Source organism: Salarias fasciatus, chromosome 10 (assembly GCF_902148845.1).
Source record: "Salarias fasciatus chromosome 10, fSalaFa1.1, whole genome shotgun sequence".
Taxonomy (NCBI): Eukaryota; Metazoa; Chordata; class Actinopteri; order Blenniiformes; family Blenniidae; genus Salarias; species Salarias fasciatus.
The window spans coordinates 18510253-18534259 of NC_043754.1; the positions used below are offsets into that span (position 1 = coordinate 18510253).

Below are 24007 nucleotides of genomic sequence, written 5' to 3' on the forward strand. Positions count from 1 at the left end.
GATTCTTCTCAGATTCCTCCTGTAGCCCCTCTTCTTAGAAGAGCCATCAGTTAAGCAGACTTTGTGGTTTTCGGCAGGATGTGTGCTAAGGAACCTTAAAAAATGTATGCTGGCTTTTGTGTGTGTGCGTGTGTGTGTGTGTGTGTGTGTATTGTGTGAATGGGAGAAAGAAAGAAAGAAAGAGAGATTATAAAGACAAAACACAGATTCAGGAAATACATTACATTTATAAAGATTTTGCTTGAAAAATAAATGTGAGAAATGCATTATCTCTTGAGTGAAATTTATATATTTCTTTTTTCAAATGTACAATGTTATCAAATGAAAGCTTCACTTTAACGGTGGACTAAGAAACTCAATACTCATTCAAAAGAAGGGCACTTATTCAACAGAGAATTGAACCATCTTAAAGGCTTAAGAAGAACCTTATATGGCCTACGTATGCCTATGGAGTTTAACCCTTGATCCATGCAAAAACAAAAAACAAAACAAAACAAAAAAAAAAGATTCCAGGAATCCATCATGTGATGTTCTTCTTTGCACAGATCACATTGTTGATTTTGGATGTTGGCTTGATCAGTTCGGCATGTGTAGATACAACACAGAAACAACATAATTTGCAAATGAAGTCAGTGAAATCTGGAACAAGGCTCCTCATAAAGATTTTCAACTTTGAAACACAAACAATCCATATGTTGTTCATAAACAGAGATCACTGCATCTTATGATTTCAAAATGAGGATTTCTTTTAATCTCATCATTGACTATGTAAATCAAATACATTACTTGTTGCTACACCCTGCTGTGACCATGTGATCATGATACACAGGACACAGTGTCACATGTGGCTGGCCAAGCTCACACAGCGCTGTCTGTCAAAAGGGAAAGAACGAGCTGCATCCTTTCACTCACCCCAGGAGGCTGATCGTGATGGCATCTCTGACTCTGGCTTTTTGTCTTTCTTTTCTGCTCACATGGAAGATGGGTAAGCTTCATTTGTGTGACTCAAATAAGCGGTACGCCAGTTTACATTATATTTCATTGTTCTCTGTTTCCATTTCTTCAAGTTCCTGGTCAGAAACTGTCTTCATCTGATCGTCAGGAGAGAAGTTTTGTCTCGGCTCATCCTGGAGAAGATTTGACCTTGAATTGCTTCTTTGGCACTGAAATTCCTGGGAGTGTTTACTGGTACAAGCAAACTCTGGGACAGAGACCCAAGCTGATCTTCACCTTTCCTACAGGTGGTCAGAACTTGTTTCATGATGAGATCGAGAACTTTCCACGCTTCAAAATGGATAAAAGAGATGGCAAGGCTCTTCTGATAATCACAGATTTGCACACTTCAGACTCGGCTATATACCACTGTATATTCGATTCCTATATATCAACTATTTTTTCAGAGAGCATCACAGTCAGTGTGAAGGGGTTTGGTTCAAATGCCATTTTGGTCAATCAGCCAGTATCTGACGGTATTCAGCCAGGAGGCTTTGCTACTCTGAGCTGTACAGTACACCCTGGGAGCTGTGATGGAGAACACAGTGTTTACTGGTACAAAAAGTCAGAGGAATCTCTTCCAGTTCTCTTTTATACCCACAGTGGCATGAATGACCAGTGTGACTCCCAAAGTAACACCTGTTTCTATGAACTGCCGATGGAAAACCTGACTCAGACTGACGCTGGGATGTATTACTGTGCAGTCGCCTCATGTGGACAGGTCCTGTTTGGAAACGAGACCAAGCTTGACTTTCCAGGTAAGTACGTTTTCTGACATGTTGAGATATTTTTCTATTCTTCAGTCACAACAAACAAACATTGCTGTGTTTGAATTTGCAGATAAGGTGAATCCTTGGGTGTTGGTGCATTTGTTGAGTTGGGCGTTGCTATTCACGATGATCTTCAGTATTTTCTTGGCTTTCTTACTGTACAATATAACCAAGAAAAACAGCTGCCGCTCTTCAGGTAATTTGCATTCATTATGGAAGCTTAGATTTTATGGACTGAAGGTGGTTTTGAAATGACATGAATATTAGTCTGTTGCATTAATCAGGTGCTCAAGAACGACTGTCATCTCCATCTGCAGCAACCACTGAGGTAAATACCATTTTAAAAAACAAACTATAACTATACAACCGTTAAGCACATTTGAGAACTAAAATAGATACAGACCTTTTTTTCAAAAAATTACAATATCATGGAGAAGTTCATTTATTTCCATAATTCCATTCAAAAAGTTAAACCTTTCAACTCCAAAAATTTGAATACTGTGAACAAATCACCATTTACTTCTCAGTTTTTGCTGAAAAAAACACAGAAATTAGGATCACATCAAATCAATCAAAATATGGTATTTTCAAAAACGATACGTCAATATTCAATATTTGGTTTTGAATCCCTTTGCCTCAATGTGCAGTCGCATTGATGCGATCAGCCTGTGGCATTGCCCGAGAATTACTAGACTCTCCATTGACTTGCTTGGACACAGCACTATGTGAACAGCCAGCCTCCATCGCTATGAACTTTAGTGGTTTCCCCATCCTATGGAGGGGATCAATGATGGTCCTCTGGACAGTTGTAAAGCTTGCAGTCTTCCTCACATTGAACCAAACTGAAGCAATTTAATGACACCTGGGGAAACGTGTGCAGGTGCTTTGAGTTTAATAGTTTAGTGTGTGACGCTCAGTTTAAAACATTTATGCCCTGCAAAATTTGGGCTGATTTCTCCACAGTATTCAAATAGTTTGAATACTGAGCTTTTACAACAGATAAATACTTGAAATCATTTAAATTGTGGCCCTGAATCTATAATCTATGAAAATTTAACATGTGGAATAAAATTATGGAAATAAGTATACTTTTTCATGACGTTCTAATGTCTTTGGGAAGGGTCTTTATATATTTTTTAAACAAAAACGATTACAGAATTTACTCTTGATATGTTTTGTTCACAGGGTTTCGAAGAACCAAACAGTCTTCACTACGCTGCGTTAAGTCATAAAAAGACCAACAGACCAAAAAGACACGGAAATGCTTCCAACGATGAATGTGTTTACTCCAATGCATAGATATACACTCTGGTTAAAGAAGGGTGAGACTGGAAAAAAAAAACACAACTGAGGCTTGAGGTAAATGTATGTTTGTACTTTGAGCGTGGTAAGTGATGACTATGAGGGGAGGCTCATTCAGGAACCGTGTTGGTTTTCTTTGTGTGGTACATTTCACTTTGAATGGTATTCAATGCTTCTGTTTTTTTTTTCTGTTTTAAACACACCGACACGTACAGTAAGGCAAATTAATTTGTACTGAAACAACAAGCGCCATCCAAATTCCGTTATAATTTCTCTCTCTCTTTTTTTTTAATTTTTTTTTTTTTTAGGATTTCTATGTAATTGTCAGTTTACATGCACAATCAATAAAAGTTGCAGAAATCTTTTCCATTAAACATCTGATCAATACATGGTAGTGATATGCAAGGCAAAAGATACAAGAACTAAAAGTAATGCACAAAACACACTCAAAACTGTCAAACACATAACAACAATAAATGCCAGGTATTTTAAAGCTATTATTATCTTGGAAAAAGTGGCAGGGGTAGTTATTTCTACAACAAGAAAATGACAATAAATCCAGGTAGCTGAATCAACAGAGGGTTAATAAATAATTCCTAATATATATCTTAGTAACTGTTCAATAAATACTGTGTCTCAGGGGCTCAAGCTGAGGATAAAAGCTTTTGCTGTGAACTGAAAGTAGAGCCATGTGCTGTCCAGATCACCAGATCCTGTCCTTTTCATCACGTTACCGCATGAACGCCGTGGTTTTTCAGTTCAACAACAACGCCCTCCCTAACCTTCTTGTGCAGACCTCACTGAGCTGAAAAACTTTTGAGACAAAGATGCAATTGCAATAAATTTCACTGGTGGTTTCAATCAAAACGAAACATTATTTCTAGGGCACTGCTTCCATAACGCCGACAAACATTTTATCAGGCGTTAACCATATAATCTGATTGTAAGGCGAAGCGGATTGAAAATGTGTCATATAAACACTCGAATGGATCTGCTTCACTCGGAGTGAATAATATTTTGGATTCAATTGGTAGTCTACGCCGGTCGATAATCCGCTCCATGTCTCATATAAACGCCACCTGACAGCGAAGCGGATTAAACGGGGGGATTATTTGTTCCGTGCATGCGTTCCCTCGTACGTAGTGATGTGATGACGTGCACAGTAAACGGGAAGCAGGACAGTCAAAAACTAGCGGGAGAACTCGACGGTGGTTGAGAAACACTTAAAGAGCAACTAACCCCCTTGACAGAGATTTACTCCGGCCCCCTCAGGATTTGAAATGAGGCGGGCTCGGCGGATTGGAAGGGGGAGGAGGGAGAGGGGAGGAGGAGGGGGGAGAGGGAGGGGGGGCTGAGTTGTTGTGACAGTGCACGCTGCAGAGGCGGCAATAAAGTACTTTCCCATGCCATGTTTTTGTTGTGCCCAGTCAGTTAACAAAGGGCTGGGCTAATTTGAATCACCTGCAACAAACAGTTCTGGGCCCAGGTGATCACAATCAGCCCAGCTCTTCGAGAACTGACTGGGTACATAGAAAACATGGCATGGGAAAGTACTTTCTTGCCACCTCCGGCACGCTGGCACCGAGCGAGTCCGAGCGGTGACGGGCTGTGCGGTGCTCACACGGAGCGTCGGGGCGCCCGTGGGTTTTCATAACCCACCAACCCTACGTAAATTACGCCTGTGAACTACGCTAAATGATCTGACCAACTAACTCTAATGCTAAAATGATGCTAATGCTAAAAAAATGCTAACCTGATAATCGCTATGAAAAAGATAACTTGCTCTGGTCCGACTCCGACTTGTAGGGGAGGCATCTGCTTATACAGGGCTGTACTCGATGACGTACGATGGATGCAGGGGCGAGGGCGATATGTGCGTTGGATGCCATCATCCAGTCAATTGCGAAATTCAAACGCAGTAAACGCTGTTAAACCATTTGAGGCGGTAGTAAGACGGTTTTTGTCACAAAAATAGGATTTTAAACAAGTTTGCACTAAATTGTAAAAGTAATGTCAGAAACGAGTAGACAACAATATAAGACATGAATTTATTCAGTTTATCTGCAAAAAAAAGTGATTTGGGGGTTAGCTGCTCTTTAAGTAAAAACCCCAAGAGAACAAACACTGGAGAGGCGAGATGAATGCAAATCGCACAACGATGAGTTGTTCAAAGAGTCCGAGGCAGACTACTTGCGGACGAATGGCCGGTGTTATGGATTAACGAGTAATGGTAATGAGTGATGGTGGAATTCTTCGTAAACACATGTTGGTAACAGCACATGTGAAAATAAGAACCACAAAAGTCTCTAAACTCATACATTTATTGTAACTGTAGATAACCAATGTTCACTAGAACGACTCCAACTTTCAGTAGGTATTTCAACATCTGTTGGTCACAAGTTAACACGGACACCAGTTAGTTCGATACATTGGCAAGCGGAGCTGAGCCCCGGTGCTCACACTGAGATGTGCCGCTCGGCGGGGCAGGACTCCGGCCAGGGGAGCGCTCGCTCTTTGAGCACGGTATCATGGAGCTGTTAGAACATTTTTTGGGCAGATATCCAGCAGATAAAAACATATTGCTCGGTGCTAAGGACTGCTGGCTGCAAAGCTAAACACCTGAAAGTTCTGTGAAAGACTTTTTTGCGCACATCACAGAACGCTGCATAATCCCCTTCACCCAGGGCCCTTGTAAACAAATATTCATTCTCCATGTATACAACTGCATTAAATACAATTGTTTTCAATCAGACTGAAAAAACACCCAAGTAAGCTGGGCCACAGGCTGATATTTACACCCTCTCCTGTCGTCCTACCTGAACCCCTGTGGTCAGGCGTACAACAGAGTGTCAATAACATATCTTAGAGGCTGTACTCAGTCAAGAAGAGACACAAATTTAACATATGAAGTGACAAAGAAAAAGAACCCACCCACCCCCCCACCTTTCAGCTACAGTTGGTGTGAGGGCCCCAGGGGATCGTCGACTGAGGAAGTCTTACATCACATGCATCACACATACAAAGACGACTACACCAAAAATTTCCATCACAGTATTCACATGTACAAAACTGTCCCTGAAATATTTGAACTGAGGATGCAACACATGAAGGAAACCAATCACTGAATCTAAGGATTTGTAACATTTCCAACTGTTAAATTGACCTTCGATTTTCATGTTTCCACTTACCTTGAGGTATGCAGCTGTTATAAAAAGGGGTGGTGGACATTAAACCAGCGATCACATCTGTTAATTACTAACACTAGAGTACTTGAACTAGTTCTATTGATTTTTCACTCAGTATCAGCTTGAGCACCCATTATGTTCTGAATATACCTTTCAATATGATTTATGATATGATATATGATTTTTTAGACTCTCGTCTGTTTGGTTCACATTGGAGCCTGGGATGAAGAACCAAGTATCTGAAGATTGAAAAGGTCAAGATGACCACAGAGAAGGCTTTCAAGAATCAATAAAAACAGAAAAGGTTGATTTGAGAGCAAACCCCACATGAAGGAAAGAATGAATTAGGGTCATGGCTTTGACCAGTTCCCTATTGGAAAATGACCAAAGGGGACACTGAGCATCACTTCAAGCAGAATGTAGCACACGTCGTAAAAATGGCTGCAAGTGTTGTTTACTGCAGATAAAGAGTAATCTGCTGCCCCTGTATTTACCCTCATAGAGGATACTGCACTGAGCTGTCAATCTCCAATTTCAGGCAACACAGTCATTTAAAATCGAACATCTTGTGTGTTTGGAAAACTTGAAAAATGTCATTCATGATGAACTCTAAGCCATCACACGTACCTTCCGTGGTGTGCCTGTAGCACCTCCTTTTTAGCAGCACTGGTATAGGTTTGCACATGAGCACATTTTCCTTCTGACCAATCAAAGACAAGCCTCACCTCTTCACAAAGCTGAGAGGACCGAGGAGTTTCTCATTTAGCGCAGCACGTCAAACACAATGACATCTCCGAAGCTGGTCTTCCATCTGGCGTGTCTGGTTTTGGTGGAAATGGGTCAGTTTTGCTTTCTATTTTATATATTTGTGCTTTAACGTTTTGTGGTTAGAGATAATTTTGTTTATTTTCTTGAATGCAGCCCAACCGACTGACCTGATACAACCTTCAGCGCCGCCTCAAGGGACAACTTTCGTATCAGCTGACGAGGGTGACGAGATTACTTTGCGTTGCGATCATAAGGACAAGGCTACAAGGTATTACTGGTACAAACAGAGTCACGGACAGAGACCAAGGCTCATCTCTTCATTCTACAAGTTTGAACAAAATGGCACCTTTCACAATGAATTCCAGCATGAGCCACGTTTCACGCTGGAAACGGAAAGCCAGAAAAATAACTTGAAGATCACAAACTTGCAGCTTCACGACTCAGCTGTTTACCTTTGTGCAAGCAACTATGCATATTTTTTTGAATTTGACCGGAGCACCACCGTCAACGTAAAGGGTTTCGGTGTGAATGTCCAAGCTTTGGTCCATCAGTCGGGATCTGGGACCGTCCAACCACAAGGCTCTGCGACTCTCAACTGTACAGTGCATACAGGCAGCTGTGATGGAGAACACACCGTTTACTGGTTCAAAAGCTCACAGGCTTCTCAGCCTGGACTTATTTACACCGGTGGAGGCAGGACCAAACACTGTGAAAGGAGTGAAAACACTCAAACTCAGATGTGTGTCTACAACTTTCCATTACATAACCTGACTCAGGCTCATGCAGGGACATACTACTGTGCTGTTGTCTCATGTGGACACATTGTGTTTGGAAACGGCACCAGGCTGGATTTTGAGGGTAAGTCAGGTTCTGGCAGAGTTTCACAGGAAGAAAAGCTGAACAGCTTTGTGTGATCTCTTTATCTCTCTATTTGTATTGACAGAAAAGACAGATCGCACTGTCTTGATCGGCTTCTTGAGTGGATGTTTGACTCTGACCACCATCTTCAGTGTTTTTTCAACTGCCTTTATGTACAAGATGAACAAAAGGAGCAAAAGCCAAAGTCAAGGTAAGCAATGTAGATTTAAATGTGATTCCGATTTAGGAAATCTGAGTCCTACATTAAACTCATATTTTTGCGTTTTCTCTAAAGAGTCCAAATCCAGATTCCCAACCAACTCAATGACAGGTTTGATTTTATTTACAATGTCATATTCAGAAAAAAATCACCTTCTGTTGATGGGCAATTGTGATGTAACTCGCAATTATATATTTGATACTTTTCTGAAAATTGAATGAATGGCTACATTGACATCCATCACTGAGAGCATTGTACAGTTTAATTCCCTTAACGGAAACATCTATTTTGTAGATTATTTCTCACTGTAAGACTCAAAAACAGACTGTCCTCTTAAATTATTAATGCCTTCTCTGACCTGTTGAAAATAAACAGTTGAATACAAACAATGTAAATATTATTCAAATGTTTTTAAATACACAATGGATGACAATTTTAAAAGACAGAGCCATATGAGAAATGAATACAGTAAACTGGTGTTATTTTTTAAACTAAAAGCTCTTATCTGTAGTTTGATTTGTGAATCTATATTGTTTGATACAAAACTCCCAAATATCTGCACAGTAGTACATATATTGGACTAAAAAGTGAAAAACAGAGAATATGCAGGCTTTTTCTCCTTAGCAGATAATAGGCCTTTTTTGTTTGCTTGTTTACCGGACCAATTCCGATTCTACTGTTACAATTCTTTAATTTCATTTCCTAAAGAAAATATATTTGTGCCATTAGCAAATGTAACCATTTTTTAAATCATTAATTTTTTTGTGGTTGTCAACCAAATGTTGTGAAACACCACAGGTAACTTTTCTGGAATGCGTTTGTGTCAATGCTTACAATATATTGAAAACGGTTATCCAGGTAACTTTTATACCAATGTTGACATGTACCTGAAACTTCAATGTTCCAGTTTGCACAGTTGTAAAGAATGATCAGTTGTATCAAAAGCTTTACCCAAACCAATCAAAACACTTTCAGTATAGGTTTTCTTATTGACATCCGCTAATACAGCTTCTACAAAATCCTTTAATGCTAAAAAAGTTGATCGTTTCCTCCCGAATGATAAATATATGTTTTTAAATTGTTTCAGACTTGTCCTCCTTTTCCTTTCAGAGTCTGTCCCTGGGTTATCCAGTCCCCTGAAAGCAGACATTAAGGTACACAACTGTAACCATTCGATTATCACCCATTCACCTCGATCCTTAAATCAAATGAATATTTTTGATGTATTAAGTTAAAAAGTGTCATTGTGCTGGCAGGGTTACCCAACGGCAGGAAGTCTGTACGTTGCCGCTTTGAGCGTCAACCTGGCCGACTGTTCAAGAAGGAGGGATCCCACCTGGAGCGCGTGTGTGTACTACAGTGTAAAGCAGTCACACCACTGAAATCTTCTGATTTCTTTCTTACTGTTTTAAACATTGTGCATCAGAAAACAAAGCAAAACAGTCCCCGGGAACTTTTTTTTTTTTTAATGCAAAGGCAGCAAGACACATTTTAATTAAAATCATCACATATACAGAAAATACAATTAGTGCAGTTGATTTCAACAGAAAATATTTTTGCCAATATTGGATTACAAATGTATTTTAAGGTTGTCACTCCTTTGATATTCCAGTTGGACTTAGTGACAGATGCAAAATTAGGGTAAGAAGTTTATAGTTTCGAGCATGACCTTTGACCCTACAGTGGGCGCCGTACTAACAATATACATGCTTTAAGCATATATATTGTTAAGGCTAGCTGTAAATAGAATAGGATAGATGCAGTGCAGTAATTCCACCGAGGGGATCAATAAACTGAACCCCCTGTTTTCTCTTTGTGATGTTGGGGTGGATGGGGTTGGAGGTGGTGCTTTGTGATTCATTAAAAAAATGTGTTAATAGTTTGGCAGAGTTATATAATCAACAGATGTTCAAGTGCTTAATGGCTGTTAAAAATATGTGTTGTCTGGTTATTTCTTTGTGATTCTCTATTTTCGCTGAACTAATAATTCAGCAGTGTCTACTCAGAACAGAGGATCATATTCTCTGTCATGAAGCTTGCAGATTAAAACTGCAATTTTCTATTTTGCATCTTTCCTTCATGCAAATCTATGTACATGACTTTCACCATTAAAATACAATAAAATACAGTTTAAGACATCTGAGTTCGAACAACTGTAGTATCTTAAGTCTCTGGATGTGCAGGGACTGTCTTGGTTGACATCTGTAACATTGCGTGGCGGTTGGGGACAGTGCCTCTGGACTGGCAGACCAGGGTGGTGGTCCCCATTTAAATGGACCCCCATAGAATATGGACCCGGAGGTCTGGACCCCCTACAAATTTAGGGAATGCTTAATTTTTTTGTTTATTATTTTTGGAATATATATATATATATATATATTTACTGAGGTCAGACACACCTGGATTAATCAGTTCATCCTATCATGAAAGACAGGAAATGAAGGTGCTGTCTAAACTTCAGGAAGTAATGGAGCTGTGCATGCAGCCCACAGCCTCCGCTTCAGGCCACTTGGTGAGGTAGTTGGTTATCACAGCGATTCACCGGTTACTGCTGGCTGATGGGGTGAGTGGCCCAACCAGGTCCATCCCAAACTGAGTGAAACTGGTGTCTGGAGGAGCGATGGGGTGTAGGACTGCAGGAACTTTGTAAACATGGTTGCTGCACTGACAGTCATCACAGGAAGCTGTATGAAAAAAAGAAGAATAGCTGTAATACAAAACAACAACTACATAAATTGACAGAGAAAATGGACCCAGGGACTTTAAAACATTATAAAATACCATGGGGTACATATCCCATGCCATAGAAAATGGACCCATCTGCAATTACTACATACATTGACATATTTAACAAGGGGATCCATAAATAAGAATTAAACTCTTACCGATAACGTTTGCGATGTCGTTGTACTGAGGGCCAGGCCAGAAGTAGCAGCTCATGATGAGGAAAGTGGTCTTGTTGACACCCTGGTAACCTGCTGTAGGGGCAACTTGGCATACCTGGAGGATGGCTTCCTTCTCCAAAACCCTGATGACACGAAAGTGCTTCTGGGTCTTGGGGTGAACTTAGTGAAGAGTGCCATCTAGTAGTGAATACTTGTTGGCACCTCCAAATCCGAGGCCATGGTCCTCGACCAGAAGATGGTGGTCTGCCTCCTCCAGGTCAGTGGAGAGACTCTGGCTCAAGTGGAGGAGTTTAAGTATCTTGGGGTCTTGTTCACGAGTGGGGGAAGAATGGAGCGTGAGATTGACAGGCAGATCGTTGCAGCGGCCGCAGTGATGCAGTCGTATTGGTCAGTTGTGGTGAAGAGGGAGCTGAGCCGAAAGGCGAAGCTCTCAATTTACTGGTCAATCTACGTTCCCACCAGTGGCGATTGCTCTAATGGTGCGTTCACACCGGACGCGTTGCAAGCGTCACGGGCGTCGCTTTTACATTCAAAGTCTATGGTGGACGAGCTTCAACGGACCTGACGCGCATGCAGGCGCTTTTCGAGCGTCGCTTTCCGAGCTTTTCAAGCGTTGGCGAAGCGCGTCACGCGCGTCACGCGTTGCGGGCGTCAACGCCTGAAGTTGGGAAAATTGAACTTTCGAAGCGTCAACGCGCACGTCATCCAATCACAGACGAGCACTCTGAGCGCTGATGCGGGCCAGAAGCTCGTCAAACTGGGCCCGGGAAAGGCGGAAGTACCGCCGAAAGCGAACCTCATCCTCACGCTGGCCCCGTGATCTGGGTCCGGCCCCGGAGGGTGTGAGAAACTCTGCGCTCGCCGGCGGACACACACGAACACTAGACCCGCCACAGGGGCCCACCGCCACGGCGCCGTGGCGGGCTGTTCCCTCGACCCAGCGGCCCAGCCTCCGACCGGCTTTGGCGGCGGGCGACGCGGATCACACCGTCGGCCGCCCCCGCCTCTCCGACCGGCTCCTCGGCGACCCGCAGCAGGACCGAGACGCGCGGTCTCACCCAGCGGCGGGCCCGCTCCGTAGGACCGCTGGGTGAGACCGCGCGTCTCGGTCCTGCTGCGGGTCGCCGGGAAGCCGGTCGGAGAGGCGGGGGCGGCCGAAGGTGTGATCCGCGTCGCCCGCCGCCAAAGCCCGACCGAGCCTGGAGGCTGGGCTGCTGGGTCGGGGGAACAGCGCTGCGCGCCGTGCCGGGCGGGGGGCCCCGTGGCGGGTCCAGGGTTCGTGTGTGCTCTGCTTCTCTCCCTGCTTCTCTGCTTCTCTGACTCCTCCTGCTGGAGCCGCTCACTGCGGCTGGCTCACATTTCGCCGAATTCATCCGAACAAAATCATAAACAGTTGGTATTCGGACAAACAAACGACACAATCGGGCTCTAAACGACCACTTTGTCGGCTAATTAAAAAAAAAAACCGACAAAGTTATACATTTGAAGAGTTTAGAGCTAAAGTGATTTATGCACCAATCCCGCCATTGTCAACATGAAGACAGGACACAAGCTCCTCCCACTCCCGCCACTGAGCTGCCGCGCGTCGCGAGCGTTGCAAGCTTCGTGTGTAATTTGAACATGGTTCGAATTCCACACTTTACTCGCTTCAGCTTTGAGGCGTCAGTGACGCCCGTGACGCCTGCAACGCGTCCGGTGTGAACGTAGCATAAGACTGCAAGGGAAGCTCAACTTCCCCTAAAATGTCAAAAAATAAGTGGTCCAATATTTACTGTTGTGTGAACATTTCATTGACTCAATATGCGCTACAACACGTTCATCTTTTGTTCAGAATTGGCTACTTATCTCAAGTAACTGACTCGGCTTTTTTCTCACTCCTCCTTGCAGCGGCACGGCGCTTTAAACAGCCGGACGCTGAGCGTCCATGCGGAAGCTAGAGTGGGTTGTTCTGCTGCAGTGAAACTGGACGCTCATTGGATAAAATACTGGGCTGGTCCCGCCCACGGACGCTCAGCGTCTCTGGGGGTCTATGGGGAAGTGAGCTGGCATGGACGCTGGGCTTCTGCATGGTGATTGGATGATCTGTGTGAAGCTTGATTGACAGCGAAATGAGCAAATCAGCGATCTTGAAGTAAAAAAAATGCACCAAAGTGCTTCTGAAGTTTTTCATTCTGTTGTGCTGAGTTGATTCGGAGGCTTTGCAGATCCCTGGAGACTTTGTGTTTGTGAAAAACGACTAGTGTTGTGTTTGGAGACTCGTTTAGGTCACTCTGTGGTTTCTGTCCTCGACCAACAGCTGTGGAGCTTCTCCCCTTCTCTCACACAGCGCTCCAGCCTCCAGCAGCTCCAGCTGCTCGCGAGCTGCACACAACGGCAGACAATGTGAATGTTGTGGACCGGACTTTGGCGAAGCCATTTGATAGTCTTCCTTACGAAGAGAAAATTGGTGTTAAACTGCATAACAGATCAACTCCTAAGACTGAGCTGGTGCCGAAAGGTGGGGAAAAGTAACAGGTCCTTTCAGCTGTCCTGGTCTGACCAGGTGAGCTGCTGACTGGAAGCGCTGTCACCAATAAAATGTCCTGCTGGCCATGTGTCTGGATGAAACTATCTCAGGGAGGTGTTGTCTGGTCACAAGTGGGCTTTGAGGATCTGTCTAACTTTGACAGGGCATACAAAAGGCATGAAAGCTAATAGAATTTACTTACAAAAAACAGATTACACATATTACAATGTATGCTGAAAATGAGCTTCCCCTCTTTGGAAGACCAGCAGCCGCCACTGGTTCCCACCCTCATCTATGGTCATGAACTTCGGGTCATGACCGAAAGGACAAGATCCCGGATACAAGCGGCTGAAATGAGTTTCCTTCGTAGGGTGGCTGGGCTCCCTTAGAGATAGGGTGAGGAGCTCAGTCGCCAGGGAGGAGCTCAGAGTAGAGCAGCTACTCCTCCACATCAAGAGGAGCCAGCTGAGGTGGCTTGGGCATCTGTTTAGGATGCCTCCTGGATGCCTCCCTCGGGAGGTGTTCTGGACATGTCCCACAGGGAGGAGACCCCGGGGAAGACCTAGGACACGCTGGAGAGACTATGTCTCACGGGTGGCCTAGGAATGCCTTGGGATCCTCCCGGAAGAGCTGGAGGAAGTGTCTGGGGACAGGGAAGTCTGGGAACCCATGCTGAGACTGCTGCCCCCACGACCCGGTCCCAGATAAGCGGTAGCAAATGGATGGATGGATGGATGGATGGTTACTTCTTCTATACACGAGAAGATGATTTTTGTCACAGTGCGAGGTGGAAGGACCCATGCACAGGCAGCACAGGTTGTGTAGAACTTCTTTATTGCCACAAACACAGGAACACCAGGAACAACCTGAGCTGATGCAGGCATGGACACAAGAACAGAACACGTGGACAGACCCACAAGGACCCGACAACACATGCAAGGGGAGCAGGGCTTAAATAGGGGAGACACAGGAGCAGCACATTACGGTTATAATGAGGCAGGTGACCAAGCAGGAGAACAAGATGAGAAGCAGACAGAAACACCAGGTAAGACAGGGCATGCACAAAACAAAAAGGCCCCGAGCTCCCCCACATGGCCGCAGGGGCACAAGGTGTAACAGTACCACCCTCCCAATGTGCGCCTCCTGACACACAACGGAGCAACCATACCAGGCACCACCGCCCAACATCCCTGGTGGAGGAGGGGGGCGGATGGGACGGGCAAAACAAAACGGGCAGAAACAGAACTGCGCGCTAGCAGAAACGGTCGGAAACAGAACTGAGCTCTAGCAGAAGGGTCAGAGACAGACAGAATGGTCAGAGACAGGCAGGAGTCAAACCAACACCAAAGAGACAAATCTAAAACGGGATACAAACAAACTCAGGTCTCTAACAGGATCACAGACTCAGAAGGTCCTTGAAAGGAACAGACAACTCCTCCCTCCCCAAAGGCCATCCAGGAGAGAAGGAGTGGGGAATCGGTTGCCAGGAAACCGCTTTCTGGCACCAGAGGACACAACTGGGGACCGGGACCCTCTCAGGGATGAGAGGCGTCGCGGCCGGTGGTGAATCGTGAGCCAGGTGACCCGCCGCCAGGGACTGGGACCCTCTCGGAGAAGATTAGAGAAGTCGCGGCCAGTGGCAAGGCGTGGGCTGGGCGAACTGCCGCCAGCGACTGGGACCCTCTCGGAGATGCTGAGAGGCGTTGGGGCCAAAGCCTGAAGATACGGGACAACCCAGGTACAACAGGTGGGTGGAGCACCGCCACTGACACGACCCGCACATAAGGTGGGCGCTGTATGGCTGTTTTGTTATTCCAGGTGGGCGGTGCTGGGAAGGCTGTGTACGGAAGTGTGAGACTGGCTAATAACTGAGATTAGGTCACTGGCAGGTTTTCAGCTGCATATCTCCATCGCCACTGTTTAAGTGGCGTCCTCACTGGATGCCGGTGCTGGATCGTAACGTGCTATAGTGTGTAAGTAAGTAAGTAAGTACAATTTATTTATATAGCGCTTTTCACAGACATCGGTCACAAAGCGCTTCACAGTGTAAAAATCACAAAAGACATTTTGCAGTACATAAAAACAAGGGGGTAAGAAATCATATGGACAGTAGCTCAGATGGTAGAGCAGGTCGTCTTATAACTGGAAAGTTGGCAGTTCGATCCCCGCTCCCGCAGGCATAGAACTGTCATTGTGTCCTTGGGCAAGACACTTCACCCACCTTGCCTAAGGGTGCTTTCACACCTACTAGTCCGCTAGAGTGGTTCTGTTCTGACATAAATTATCCATAAATGTCGCAGCTGTCAACTAGTTCGGTTCGCATTCACACCACTTGTTTTTGTAGATGAACTATTCACTATGACCCTCCAGCCCCTTGGTGGCGCTGTTCACATAATAGTGTGTTTTGGGTGGCGGAAGTGAACCCTGATTGGCCAGCATGTGTGACGTGATGCTTTGCGCGGCTTGCTACGGAAGCCTCTGCCGACCAAAAAGCCTTCTCCACAACAGAGCGGACAGGACTGAGGCTGGTCAACGTTCACACCAGCAGCGGACCGCGCCGAGACCGCCTCCTCGAGGAGGTCTCGGTGCGGTTCTTTGTCCCGGACCAAAACTAACTGTTCTGCTTTCACACCAGCGCGTACGAACCGCACCTGCAGGAGTTGGGGACTCTCGTCCACTTCAAGCGGACCAAATGCTGTAGGTGTGAAAGCACCCTAAGTATGAAAGTTGTGAGAGTGAATGGTTGGTGGTGGTCGGAGGGGCCGATGGCGCAGATTGGCGGCTTCGCTTCAGTCAGTCTGCCCCAGGGCAGCTGTGGCTACAGTAGTAGCTTACCTCCACCCAGTATGGTGTGAATGAATAATGCAGTGTAAAGCGTCTTTGAGTGTCCAGAAAAGCGCTGTATAAAACCAATGCATTATCATTATTATTGTTATTATTATTATTATTATTATTATTACATGTTACAGCCAAGACAACGCTGAGCTGACTGGGGGTCTAGAATGCCTTCTGAAACAAATATGTTTTAAGAGTTTCTTGAAGGCATCCACCGAGTCGAGGGAGCGCAGGTCGGGAGGAAGTTCATTCCAGAGGCGCGGGGCAGTGGATGTAAATGAGTGGTCACCCCTAGTTTTAAAACGAGTACGGGGGATTCTCAGAAGGTTCTGGTCAGGTAACCTCAGGCTTCGGGCTCAGCTGTAGGGTGTGATGAGGTTTCTGACATACATGGGAGCCTGGCCATGAAGAGCTCAGAAGGTCAGCACCAAGATTTTAAACTGGATACGGAATGCAACAGGGAGCCAGTGGAGTGATTTTAACATGGGTGAGACATGGAACCTCCTGTTGGTGCTGGTCAGCAGCCTCGCAACTGAGTTTTGAACATACTGGAGACGAGCCAGCTCTTTCTTGTTAAGACAAGTGAACAAGCTGTTGCAGTAGTCCCTGAGACACACCTGAAAGTTCTGTGAGAGACTTTTTTGCGCATGTCACAGAACGCTGTATAATCCGCTTCACCCAGGGTCCTTGTAAACAAATATTCATCGTGCATGTATACAACTACGTTAAATACGATTGTTTTCAATCAGATTGAAAAAACACCCAAGTAAACTGGGCCACAGGCTGATATTTACACCCTCTCCTGTCGTCCCACCTGAACCCCTGTGGTCAGGCGTACAACAGAGTGTCATTAACATGTCTTAGAGGCTGTACTCAGTCAAGAAGAGACACAAATTTAACATATGAAGTGACAAAGGAAAAGAACCCCCGCCCCACCCCCCCGCCCCCCCCCACCCCCCGCCCACCCCCCCACCTTTCAGCTACAGTTGGTGTGAGGGCCCCAGAGGACCGTCTACTGAGGAAGTCTTACATCACATGCATCACACATACAAAGACGACTACACCAAACATTTCCATCACAGTATTCCCATGTACAAAACTGTCCCTGAAATATTTGAACTGAAGATGCAACACATGAAGGAAACCAATCACTGAATCTAAGGATTTGTAACGTTTCCAACTGTTATATTGACCTTCGATTTTAATGTTTCCACTTACCTTGAGGTATGCAGCTGTTATAAAATTGAGGTGGACATTAAACCAGCGATCACATCTGGTAAATTACTAACACTAGTATACTTGAACTAGTTCTATTCATTTTTCACTCAGTCTCAGCTTGAGCACCCATTATTGTCTGAATATACCTTTCAATATGATTTATATATGATTTTTCAGACCCTCGTCTGTTTGGTTCACATTGGAGCCTGAGATGAAGAACCAAGTATCTGAAGATTGAAAAGGTCAAGATGACCACAGAGAAGGCTTTCAAGAATCAATAAAAACAGAAAAGGTACATTTGAGAGGAAACCCCACATGAAGGAAAGAATGAATTAGGGTCATGGCTTGACAAGTTCCCTATTGGAAAATGACCAAAGGGGACACTGAGCATCACTTCCAGCAGAATGTAGCACACGTCGTAAAAATGGCTGAAAGTGTTGTTTACTGCAGATGAAGAGTAATCTGCTGCCCCTGTATTTACCCTCATAGAGGATACTGCACTGAGCTGTCAATCTCCAATTTCAGGCAACACAGTCATTTAAAATCGAACATCTTGTGTGTTTGGAAAACTTGAAAAATGTCATTCATGATGAACTCTAAATAAGCCATCACACGTACCTTCCGTGGTGTGCCTGTAGCACCTCCTTTTTAGCAGCACTGGTGTAGGTTTGCACATGAGCACATTTTCCTTCTGACCAATCAAAGACAAGCCTCACCTCTTCACAAAGCTGAGAGGACCAAGGAGTTTCTCATTCAGCGCAGCACGTCGAACACAATGACATCTCCGAAGCTGGTCTTCCATCTGGCGTGTCTGGTTTTGGTGGAAATGGGTCAGTTTTGCTTTATATTTTATAGATTTGTACTTAAACGTTTTGTGGTTAGAGATAATATTTTGTTTATTTTCTTGAATGCAGTCCAACCAACTGACCTGATACAACCTTCAGCGCCGCCTCAAGGGACAACTTTCATATCAGCTGACGAGGGTGATGAGATTACTTTGCGTTGCGGTCATAAGGACAAGGCTACAAGGTATTACTGGTACAAACAGAGTCACGGACAGAGACCAAGGCTCATCTCTTCATTCTACAAGTTTGAACAAAATGGCACCTTTCACAATGAATTCCAGCAAGAGCCACGCTTCACGCTGGAAACGGAAAGCCAGAAAAATAACTTGAAGATCACAAACTTGCAGCTTCACGACTCAGCTGTTTACCTTTGTGCAAGCAACTATGCATATTTTTTTGAATTTGACCGGAGCACCACCGTCAACGTAAAGGGTTCTGGTTTGAATGTCCAAGCTTTGGTCCATCAGTCAGGATCTGGGACCGTCCAGCCACAAGGCTCTGTGACTCTCAACTGTACAATACATACAGGCAGCTGTGATGGAGAACACACCGTTTACTGGTTCAAAAGCTCACAGGCTTCTCAGCCTGGACTTATTTACACTGGTGGAGGCAGGACCAAACACTGTGAAAGGAGTGAAAACACTCAAACTCAGATGTGTGTCTACAACTTTCCATTGCATAACTTGACTCAGTCTCATGCAGGGACATACTACTGTGCTGTTGTCTCATGTGGACACATTGTGTTTGGAAACGGCACCAGGCTGGATTTTAAGGGTAAGTCAGCTTCTGGCAGAGTTTCACAGGAAGAAAAGCTGAACAGCTTTGCGTGATCTCTTTATCTCTCTATTTGGATTGACAGAAAAGACAGATCGCACTGTCTTGATCGGCTTCTTAAGCGGATGTTTGACTCTGACCACCATCTTCAGTGTTTTTTCAACCGTCTTTATGTACAAGATGAACAAAAGGAGCAAAAGCCAAAGTCAAGGTGAGCAATGCAGATTTATATATGATTACAATTTAGGAAATCCAAGTCCTACATTAAACTCATATTTTTCCGTTTTCTCTAAAGAGTGCCAAGACAGATTTTCAACCAACTCAGTGGTAGGTTGGATTTTATTTATGTCACATTCAGAATGAGTTCACCTTCTGTTGATTGGTTCTTGTGATGTATTTTGTCACCAGCGTTCCCAAGATGAGGGAAATCTCCACTATGCTGCTTTACGGATAAACAAGACTAAAAGATCAACGAGGCATTTGAATGACCCAAAGGATGAGTGTGTGTACTCCGGTGTAAAGCAGTAGAGTTGCACATTGTGTTTGTATTTGTCAGATACTAAACTTTCATGAGCTGTATCCAGTTTGTGACAGCAAAATTTCAAAAGATCTGCTTTTATCTTGAAACCATTAGCTAAAGTGAGTATTTTCACCAGCCTCTCGTTTTGTTTTCATCAGTGTCGTGTTTTTGTTTTGTTTTTTAATAGTGAGGGCTCTTTTTCTGACTTATGCAGAATTATAAAAGATTCAAATGCAACGCTTTCACTTTAGAGGTGATGTTTTAGGTAACCCTTTCAATAATTGTATATTTTGTGTCACTGATACCTGTGATTACTTATCAGAATCCTATAATTAGTCATTTTCATTCTCAAATATTGTTTTAGGAGGCAAGAAACTCATAAAGACTGAAAAGTCTGAGTCTAACTCTAACCCTACCTAAAATGTACCTGAAATGTCTCACTCATTAGATAACAAGTCAAGCTGTGCAAAGACATCAACAAATGTGGACATGCTGAAGCAACATTCATTATTATTGATCATTCTACAAACAACTTACAAGGTTCATCAAACCCTCTGTTTGTATGGATCCCCTCTTTTTAAAGAATTTCTTGTACTCTGACCAATTCCAATAAAATACTTCATTATCAATGGTTGAGTGAAATTGCTTTCATTGACTTGTGCTTGGTAAAGGCTGGTAACATTTTTGCATAAAAAATGTATCATTTTTGATCCATGTCCCAAAGTTTGTAAAACACATTTTCTATCATTTTCTATTTTGTATCTGCAATGGCCAGCAAGCATCCATCAAAACCTAAGATTCAAGGAAAGAAATGACGTGATCCAGCAAAAGAGGAGTCAAGGTTCACAGATTAATGACTGTGCTCGGTGCTTGAAATGTGCCAGTGTGCACCAGTATGTGATACTGGGACTTTCAAAAAAAACAAAAACCAAAAAACAAAAACCAAACTGTGTTTTGATGCACAGCATTTTCCCAACATCAAGGCCCTCTTCATAGTGCGTATGATGCACTTCTGTACACATTCAAATGGATGCAGTGAATCCCAACGAGCCTTCAGCAGCATGACCAACACACTCTGCCAAAATGAGCTCCCTTTCAAACTGGCTTTTTGTGAAATGCAACGGGCCACCGTTAGATCAGTTCAATCTGCACAGCTATGTCAGGTCATGGCTGGCAAAGGGAAGATCTGCTGATGAAATGAACCCAAGACCTGCAGGAGCCTTTTTTAGGTAAGCCGATATCTTAATTGTAACATACTTCATCGTCTTATTTTCTAGACACGAACTACTGTTGTGAGAGTAAGGATTAATATTTAATACTTTTAGCATACTGTATGTGCATGTGTATGTGTACCTGTTAATGTATTTCGATTATTCAAATACTAAAAGTGGCACTTATAAGTTCCTAATGGAATGACATTTCCTCCCATTCATAGCTAATGTTTCTCTGCTTCCTTTAGCTTTCTCTTTCAGCCTCTGCCATCTCCTGTGTCTATCCCTGCTGTGTGAGGAGTCAGCTTGTTTTTGTTGCCCTGCAGTAGACTCCAGAAGTTCAGGCCTGATAACTTTTTGCATTTCACACGTTTCTGTAAATAGTTCATGTGACCAGATGGACAATTTAATATTCAACAAATTTAGGGCTGTTTATTTTATATCTTCATTTTTAATGTTATTTTTCATTCTTTGTTCTTTTATTTGTTGTGATTCGTGTAAAATAAAACTACCTAGATCAATACATTGATCTTCATATAGAAATCACTCATGTTTTCATCCCATATTTGTGTGACAGACTGACAGCATGTAATCAAGGGGACTTTTTTTCCACTTAAAACACATTGGGTACTGAAAGATGAAGAGCTAGCTCAAACTTCTGCACAGGTTCTGACTTGTTCTGACTGAAAGATGTGATAATGTGCAGAGTTTTGCAATTTGTTAAATATGGAGCTGCAGAGAAAATGCTGTACAGCAAAGGACGTGGTGATATTTTCCACCAGGTGCAACATTCCGGACCTGGGAAGCACTGCAATAATAACCTTTAGATTTAAACTTTAAAGGGTCTTATGTTTGACATAGGTGCATTAATTTCTGTGCATTTTCTTTTTCACAGAAAGTGGGTGTGACAAAACACGAAGGTCAACAGGCAAGCAAGTTTCCTGAACATGACAGTCTGTCTGTGTGGCCAATCAGACAACATTTGCACTTTTAAAGTGCACAAAGAAGTGGCGTTCCTCCCATTCAGAAAAAAAGTATTTGAACATAACGCAAACGCTACGTTTCTTCTTCTGTTTGATGTAGGTTTTTTGGGTCACTGGGTGAGTTTCTCTTATTGTGTCTGCAGTCTTAAGCTTTCAAAATCGAATGTCATGATGCACATATGGTTTTTCTTACCAGTTTGAGGGAAATGTCATCAATGTTTAAAAACTCTAGTTTGAATAGCCAAGCTTCATTGCAGCAGCTGGAATCTGACACCATTCAGCCAGGAGGCTCTGTGACTAAGCTGTGTGGTGCACACTGGGAGCTGTGAAGGAAAATATCATGTTAACTTATTCAAAAGCTGAGGAGATGCTCATTCAGCCCTGATTTACACACACGGAGACAAATATCACCACTGTGAGGAGAAGCCAAACACACAGGCCAGCCCCTGTGTCTACAGACTGCCCATGCTGGGCCTGAGTCAGACTCATGTCGGGGCCTACTATTGCACCATCGCCTCAAATGGCCACATAGTGTTTGGAAACGGGACGAAGCTGGACCTCAGACAGGAGTACCCCTCTTCAAAAGGTCAGTATCTTCTCCTTACAAGTATTTCTTTGCCATTTCTACACTCTCTTTTATGTTATATCTGTCTGCAGATGAGGTGGATTCTTCTGTTTTCATATGCACCTTGAGTGGAGCTGTCACATTTTCCACCTGGCTTCCTTTGTGTTGGTCATCAATAAGCTCAACAGCTCCCCCAAAAGTAGTCATTGGTGTATCGTACACATTTCTGAATGTGATGAGTTGTGACCCACATTTATTTCTGTTCTACAGGAGTTTGTGTCAGATTTTCAGATCCCTCCACATTGGTTAAAAAGACGAACAGTACATTTATGTTTATATTCTAGATTTCACATTTTCTCTTTTTAATTGCCAGGATGGTCAAAATAAAGACAGTCTGTGTCACTCTGCTGCGAGAAAGAAGAAGATGAGAAGATCAAGTGGACAGACACCTGGAGTGAATGTGTGTATAAAGAGGAGACAGAAACGATCCTTCTGTCTGCATACATGTTGATTTGCCTCATGCAAAATTTGTTCATACAACTGATGATATTCTCTAGATAGATTTTAAATAAATAGTGACATTACATTGTGGCTTGTCTTTTTTTCTTTGAAAATCTCATAAAAGCTCTGTCAAATGCATTATAAAGTGCACTAAATTCTGTGTAACCTTTTTAGAATACATACTTCTGTTTCCATTGCTTATATTTATTGAGGTGGCACAGCTATCTTTAGATCATATTAAAAAAAATGCCTGTTAGGAGGTAAAAACTAAATAAAAATGAGTAAAAAAAAAAAATCCTATTTCCACTTTCCAGCTGTAGTTCTTAAAAACAGACTAGTACTGTATTGGCCCGTATATAGAACGACTCTGATAATAAGGCGACCCCAACTTTTCAAATATCATTTTGTGAAAATAAAAATGTTGAAGACAATAATGTTACTCATAAAACAACTTTTTAATGTAGGAAAACTCACAACAGAGATAACATTTCATGTGATTTAAGATCAAGAAATATTACTGCAGTATTAAATAAAAAAGTATATTCACTTTCTCAAAATCTGAGGCTACCACTCAGTGAATAAGCAAAAAATAAGTAGCCTTAAAGGTTCAATAACTGCATTAATGATCTACATAACTTTAAAACCATCAAATTCAAGTTCCATTCATCTTGAAGGATATTAATGATTCGGTCTAATATATTTTGGCCACTTGACAGTTGTTTGTTGACTCTGCTGGGTTGATCACCATCAGTTTAAAGTTGGCATCAAAACTTCGCCTCTGTTTGTTCACTTGTCGAACATTCGAGCTCCTTCGTTCCTTCATTTTTCATCAGATCACTGAGACGCTCCATTCACTTCCTGATCACCTGTACTTTGACTAGCTCTAGCGGCGCGGATGTGTAATGACAATCTAGTCTTCGATTATAGTATGACCCCATTTTGGAGAAAACAATTTCTGGAAAAAACCATCGTCCTATATTCGGGCCAATACGGTAATCATTGTACCGAAATTTCTACTATACTTTCCCCACATGTGCAGTGATGTCA

General features: G+C 43.2%; 3 protein-coding genes across 4 annotated transcripts; all 3 read left to right on the forward strand.

Moving 5' to 3' along the window:
* The first annotated feature begins 920 nt into the window (after window positions 1-920).
* LOC115395899 (uncharacterized) lies at window positions 921-3393 on the forward strand. 2 transcript variants are annotated; one of them, XM_030101578.1, is made up of 5 exons: window positions 921-985; window positions 1068-1751; window positions 1834-1959; window positions 2031-2091; window positions 2949-3393. In XM_030101578.1, exons 1-5 carry the CDS (start codon window positions 931-933, stop codon window positions 2986-2988), a joined length of 966 nt encoding a protein of 321 aa, XP_029957438.1. In that variant the 5' UTR covers window positions 921-930; the 3' UTR covers window positions 2989-3393. The 2 variants fall into 2 exon arrangements, with proteins under 2 accessions (XP_029957438.1, XP_029957437.1); XM_030101577.1 differs by having other exon boundaries at window positions 2048-2091.
* A 1041-nt stretch (window positions 3394-4434) lies between these two features.
* Window positions 4435-10215, forward strand: LOC115395898 (uncharacterized). The gene is made up of 5 exons (XM_030101576.1): window positions 4435-7089; window positions 7172-7876; window positions 7962-8087; window positions 9207-9250; window positions 9353-10215. The coding sequence occupies exons 1-5, from the start codon at window positions 7035-7037 to the stop codon at window positions 9476-9478; spliced, it is 1056 nt and encodes a 351-aa protein (XP_029957436.1). The 5' UTR covers window positions 4435-7034; the 3' UTR covers window positions 9479-10215.
* Window positions 10216-18019: 7804 nt separating this feature from the next.
* On the forward strand, window positions 18020-19806 carry LOC115395447 (uncharacterized). The gene is made up of 5 exons (XM_030101009.1): window positions 18020-18391; window positions 18476-19180; window positions 19266-19391; window positions 19476-19507; window positions 19589-19806. Exons 1-5 carry the CDS (start codon window positions 18337-18339, stop codon window positions 19706-19708), a joined length of 1038 nt encoding a protein of 345 aa, XP_029956869.1. The 5' UTR covers window positions 18020-18336; the 3' UTR covers window positions 19709-19806.
* The last annotated feature ends 4201 nt before the right edge of the window (window positions 19807-24007 follow it).

Coding starts and splice junctions, on each gene's coding strand:
- LOC115395898 (XM_030101576.1), top strand. CDS start 7,035: ATGACATCTCCGAAGCTGGTCTTCCATCTGGCGTGTCTGGTTTTGGTG. Junction 7,090..7,171: donor TCTGGTTTTGGTGGAAATGG/GTCAGTTTTGCT, acceptor TCTTGAATGCAG/CCCAACCGACTGACCTGATA. Junction 7,877..7,961: donor CACCAGGCTGGATTTTGAGG/GTAAGTCAGGTT, acceptor TTGTATTGACAG/AAAAGACAGATCGCACTGTC.
- LOC115395447 (XM_030101009.1), top strand. CDS start 18,337: ATGACATCTCCGAAGCTGGTCTTCCATCTGGCGTGTCTGGTTTTGGTG. Junction 19,181..19,265: donor CACCAGGCTGGATTTTAAGG/GTAAGTCAGCTT, acceptor TTGGATTGACAG/AAAAGACAGATCGCACTGTC. Junction 19,508..19,588: donor GATTTTCAACCAACTCAGTG/GTAGGTTGGATT, acceptor TTTTGTCACCAG/CGTTCCCAAGATGAGGGAAA.
- LOC115395899 (XM_030101577.1), top strand. CDS start 931: ATGGCATCTCTGACTCTGGCTTTTTGTCTTTCTTTTCTGCTCACATGG. Junction 1,752..1,833: donor GACCAAGCTTGACTTTCCAG/GTAAGTACGTTT, acceptor TTGAATTTGCAG/ATAAGGTGAATCCTTGGGTG. Junction 1,960..2,047: donor AAACAGCTGCCGCTCTTCAG/GTAATTTGCATT, acceptor TGCATTAATCAG/GTGCTCAAGAACGACTGTCA.